The sequence below is a fragment of the Ostrea edulis genome, chromosome 7 (genome assembly GCF_947568905.1).
Source record: "Ostrea edulis chromosome 7, xbOstEdul1.1, whole genome shotgun sequence".
NCBI classification, from domain to species: Eukaryota; Metazoa; Mollusca; class Bivalvia; order Ostreida; family Ostreidae; genus Ostrea; species Ostrea edulis.
Genome location: NC_079170.1, coordinates 66,648,833 through 66,653,973, shown reverse-complemented (window position 1 = coordinate 66,653,973; position 5,141 = coordinate 66,648,833). Strand labels below are relative to the sequence as shown.

At 37.2% G+C, this 5,141-nt stretch overlaps 3 protein-coding genes across 3 annotated transcripts; all 3 read left to right on the top strand.

Annotated features, from left to right (window-relative positions):
- On the top strand, positions 1-828 carry LOC130048748 (THAP domain-containing protein 10-like). Its single transcript, XM_056145790.1, has 2 exons — positions 1-375; positions 688-828. Exons 1-2 carry the CDS (start codon positions 1-3, stop codon positions 826-828), a joined length of 516 nt encoding a protein of 171 aa, XP_056001765.1.
- Positions 829-1,037: 209 nt separating this feature from the next.
- LOC130048747 (uncharacterized) lies at positions 1,038-2,124 on the top strand. The gene is made up of 4 exons (XM_056145789.1): positions 1,038-1,257; positions 1,509-1,722; positions 2,011-2,079; positions 2,121-2,124. Exons 1-4 carry the CDS (start codon positions 1,134-1,136, stop codon positions 2,122-2,124), a joined length of 411 nt encoding a protein of 136 aa, XP_056001764.1. The 5' UTR covers positions 1,038-1,133.
- On the top strand, positions 2,125-3,982 carry LOC130048433 (uncharacterized). Its single transcript, XM_056145141.1, has 4 exons — positions 2,125-2,537; positions 2,697-2,883; positions 3,451-3,708; positions 3,867-3,982. Exons 1-4 carry the CDS (start codon positions 2,133-2,135, stop codon positions 3,965-3,967), a joined length of 951 nt encoding a protein of 316 aa, XP_056001116.1. The 5' UTR covers positions 2,125-2,132; the 3' UTR covers positions 3,968-3,982.
- The last annotated feature ends 1,159 nt before the right edge of the window (positions 3,983-5,141 follow it).

The following is a 5,141-nucleotide window of genomic DNA, read 5'->3' as shown; positions in this document are numbered from 1 at the left end:
ATGACTGCTAAAGTATCTGGACGTACGTGTGTTGTTGCAGGCTGCAACTATAGACCATCAGACAGTGTTTCCGTGCACGTTTTCCCGAAGGAAGAGCGACAGCGTGCTGCGTGGACTCGTTTCGTAAAACTTACACGTGCTGAATGGAGTGGTCCGTCCAATTACACCGTGATTTGTTCCGCACATTTCAACCCCGATTGCTTTGAACCCCCGTATTCCTTGCTGAGGGAGTTTGGTATGACGGTCAAGAGACGTTTGTGTGCAGGATCGGTACCGTCCATCTACCCCAAAAGAAAACGGGACAACCTCAACGAGGTATTCTTGTCGTCCCCAAACCCAGAGCGCTCAGTTGTAGCCAAACGGGAAAGAAACAGGGTTTGTCTTTACTGATACAATTTTCAAACTATCAAAGATATCATTACAAGATAATCTTTACCATGATTAATCTTGAAATACAGGCCAATAGAAACTGGGGGCATCCTTTTTGCTATATAGCATTAAAGCAGTATATACATTATGATTACAATTGAAAACCATAATTAGAGTTAGACTTGCAACACATCGTGGGAAAATTAGGAATATGAAGTACATTCTGGCAAATGTTCAGTATATATACATGTAATATTCCTTTGGCAAATTAATGGTATATTTACTATTGATTCCTAACATTTGTATTGTATATTTTAGGTTCTAACTGAATTACTTGGTCCTGATCAAGCCACTGAGGAAAGAGAAAATGAGGGCATGGATACAGGATGTATGATGGTAGCCGCAGACACTCTGGGTCCATCTGGTCCAGATCCAGCTACATGTGTAAGTAATAACTAAAGGGATGGGGAGAGGGGTTAAAGTCAGTATTTTAAAATGAGTATGTGTTGATCTCTATATGATTTAATGAACAACACTACTATTTACTAAATTGATATTTCCCATATCAGTTCATGTACATTTGGTACCATTACTCGATTAGGTATTGTGTGCATTTATGATCGGGTTCGGGATCTTACAATCTCGACACCATGAATACAGAACCCAGACAAAGCAAGATGTTTGTGTTGAGGTGTATTTACTAAGGTTTATTTGCGTGTGTTGACAATTAGACATTGTAATTCATCTGCCTTATCACTCGTCTCATGAAATATATTTTCTTTTATCAGAATCAACATGAAGAAGAAAAAAAACCCACATCATGCCAGACAACAGGCCCTCTTGCAAGAAGTGTCAGAGTGCAAGTATCTGCAAATTTGAAAGAGAAAGGTATGTTTCTGTTTTGATAGAGTGTGTTTTCCATTTATTAAACTGGATCTTTATGTTTAAATTTTTAGCAGCAATTTTCATAAATATATTGTCAAATATAATACAGTACATTAAAAAAATATGAATATGATTAATAAGAGGTGATTATTTAATTAAAAGATGCATGCAAATCTATGATTATAAACCAATTAAAATGTTAGAGAATGTGTAGGTCACAGACAGTAAACTCATTCTCTCTGTCTTTTATCAAGGTGTTCAAGCAGAGCTACAACCAAGAATGAGGAGTATCGGAGTGCAGTTTAATGGGAGAGATGATATCCCAGACTCGCAATCAGCACAAAAACCTGCTTTGACACATGACTCCTCTAGTAGTGACCAATCTATGGCTACTCCTTGTGACAGTGAAGCTGCCTCCATGTATGAACCATCAGGCTCCAGTTCAGATGAATCACGGCTTGATATGGAGTGAGTTTAGTTATTTATTGATAGAGACAGGGCAATTACCATTACATTTAGGGCAAAGTTTTGGTAGTTAAATATTTGCTTTAAATTTTGTGGTCAATATCCTCTCCTCATGAACACGTTTAGTCTAATTCTTTCAAATTCAAATTTTCAATGAGAGTATTTGATATTCTAAAATATTCTAAGTTTATTAATTAATATACATATAATTTTAGAAAACGAAGCTAGAAATTGGTTTGAATGGAATATCTATGAAAGTATTGAATATCTCGTGTGTTTTATTTATCTTAGGGGTGAAGTACCACACAACCCTTTAGAAGAAAGGAAGTTCATTGTGAGCGAATCTCAGCTACTTGATCTGCAAGATGTGCCATCGGTTTGCCAGAGCAGATGTGCAGCAGGTAGTTGGGACCATGGTCCGGATTGTTACGGAGTGTATGTTTTGTGGATACTCCTGGCAGTGTTGCAGTCAGCCATCCATTGGAACCATACCAGCTGGGAACCTTGCCCTGTCTGCCAGTATCCTGTTTTCTGGAGCCCTGGCAGCAAAGGTTTTACGTGTCCTGCAGTGTATGGGGGTTGCCACCATTTCAAAGAGAACCTTCGCCACCCATCAGTCCTCCATTTTGTTCCCTTCCATTGCCCGTGTTTGGAACAGCCAACAGATGGAGTATGTTAGACGATGTCAGCAGAAGGGACAGCCCCTTGTCATTGGTGGGGATGGTCGAGCTGATTCTCCTGGTCACTCTGCCAAGCATGGCTCATACAGCACCATTGACTTAGAGGAAGGCATTGTCATCGACATACAGCTAGTTCAAGTAAGAGTGAAATAGTGCATCACATTCCTATATTTCAAGTTTATGTATCATATATTTTGTGCAGTTCAGTTCTTAATAGTTTGTTAAAATGTACTTATTACAAATTTAACACACTTCTTTTATTGTTATTTGATTCATAAAGTTGATCTTGATTTACAGAGCAATGAAGTGAAGAACAGCAATGGCATGGAACAAAAGGGACTGGAACGGGCTATTCAATGGCTACAAGTCCATGAGTTACAAGTTGGGACCATCGTCACAGACAGACATCTCCAAATCCAGAAATGGATCAGAGAGAACTTGCCCGACACTGTGCATTATTATGATGTCTGGCATGTAGCTAAAGGTATACCACAGTTATCATTATGATAATGAATTTGATTTAATTATGTTCCCCAAACAAAGTTTGGGAACATATTGAATTTGATTTGATTTTGGTATTGTTTTTCACTTATTCAGTTTTACTTGTATTGTTCAATTGTCCTGTGTTGGAGATAAAGATTGTAATTGTAATCAAAAGATTTGTATAGCGCCCTATCATCATTTATTTAGTTCTCTAAAGTGCTTTACGATGTGCACATACATGTGAATAAAATATGCATAGTGTCAGAATTAAAATGCATATTTATTATTATTAATATATAGCGCCTACTGTAATGATATAATTAATGATATAATTGCCCTAATAACGTATAAAACAATTTTAAACAACCCTTAGGAATAATAAATTACACAGAAAGGACATAAGTATGATAACAAACTACATTTGAAATAGCAACTGAAGTTGTTTTTTTTTTTTTTTGTTTTTTTTTTAATGGGGTTTAGCTGGAATTAAAATTCTCTGCTTTATTGTTTGTTCATTTATATAAAAAAATTCAAGACATCTTTTCACATTTTAATTAAAATATTTCAGGCCTTAAGAAGAAAATTGTTGCAGCATCCAAGCTTAAAGACGGTGCAGAGCTGATCAAGTGGTGCAAGAGTCTGACCAACCACATGTACTGGGTTGCGGCCTCCACACCAGATGGGAATGGAGAGGTGATGTGGGCCAAATGGGAGTCAGTCGAAAACCACATCCACAATGTCCACACCGGCCACAACACTTTATTTCCAACATGTGCCCACAGCACCCTTGAAGGCAATGAGCAGAAGAAGAAGTGGTTGAAAGCAGGTAAAATATTCTACTCATTTGATTTATACTTCCAATTGATAAAGAATACAAAGATATTCTATGGATTGATGCAAAGCTACCTATTCACTTTGTAATATTACAACTGAGTAAACAAGTTTTTAGCTTTTAAAATAATTTGTTTTCTTCTTTCTGGATAGGATCAAAAGCCAGTGAGAAGATGTCAGATCTGATACTCTCCAAACAGATGAAGAAGGACATCCCGAAGCTTTCCCCCCCTCTTCCAGACCTCCCAGATTGAGGCGTTCCACAGCACCATCAACCATTTTGCCCCAAAGATGGTTTCATTTTCATACCATGGCATGTATTGTAGGTGAGCATGCATAATAACAAATATCCATAATATTATTTCAAACAAGAAATGACCCCCCCCCCCCCTTCCCCGCTATATTATTTTGTACCTGGTAAATCATAAACATTTTGATTAGATTTTTACTACCAAAAATATACATTATATACTGTACAATACTGTTATATATCAATAAACAATTGTTAGTCATGATTTCATTTCTACTTGTCTTGATAAGGCTAAAAAATGTATGTTGGTTTCCACTTTATTGTCCAACCCTAAAAATGGATTCATCGGATTATCCATGACAGTATATTGGGACGCACTACCTACCTGAACTTTCAAAAACCCTAATTTACCTTACCAACATAAATTTTGTATTAAGTCTACGTTCATGCTTTTGCATCTCACTGTGCGTAAGAGTTGCACAAAGGGAAAGAACTATTGGGCAACAACTATTCAATGGCTACAAGTCCATGAGTTACAAGTTGGGACCATCGTCACAGACAGACATCTCCAAATCCAGAAATGGATCAGAGAGAACTTGCCCGACACTGTGCATTATTATCTTTAATGGGAACATGAAAGCAGGGTCCACATCCCGTTCCATGATTCAAATTTATTTTTGTAGCCGATACTTTCCTTTTCATAACTTTACAGTGAAAAGGTTTCTTTTTTCAGTTTGTCAATATTTTAGTAGCATAATGATGATTAATAACAGTAGGTGTAATTAGCTTTTCATATCCCAATCACATGTACTGTGAATTTTATTCTTTTTTCTCGAATAATGATTACTACAAAATTTAGTTTTTGTTTTTTGCTATTTTCCGCCACACTCAACAATATTTCGGTTATCTGGTGACGCCCAGGTTTTATTGAAGAGACCACCGACCTTCCGCAAGTAAACTGGGAAACTTTCTCACTTACCGGCGCGAGCAGGATTCGAACTCGCGCCGACCAGAGGCTGTGTGATTTTGAATGTGATGCTTTAACCACTCGGCCACGGAGACCCCCAAAATTGAGTAATTTCAAGGACTTAGATTTTGATTGTTCAGCTGTATCAAATTGTAAGTAGAGAACTAGGGCTGAATTTAAAATGAAAATGCATTTCTTGCACATACCTGCA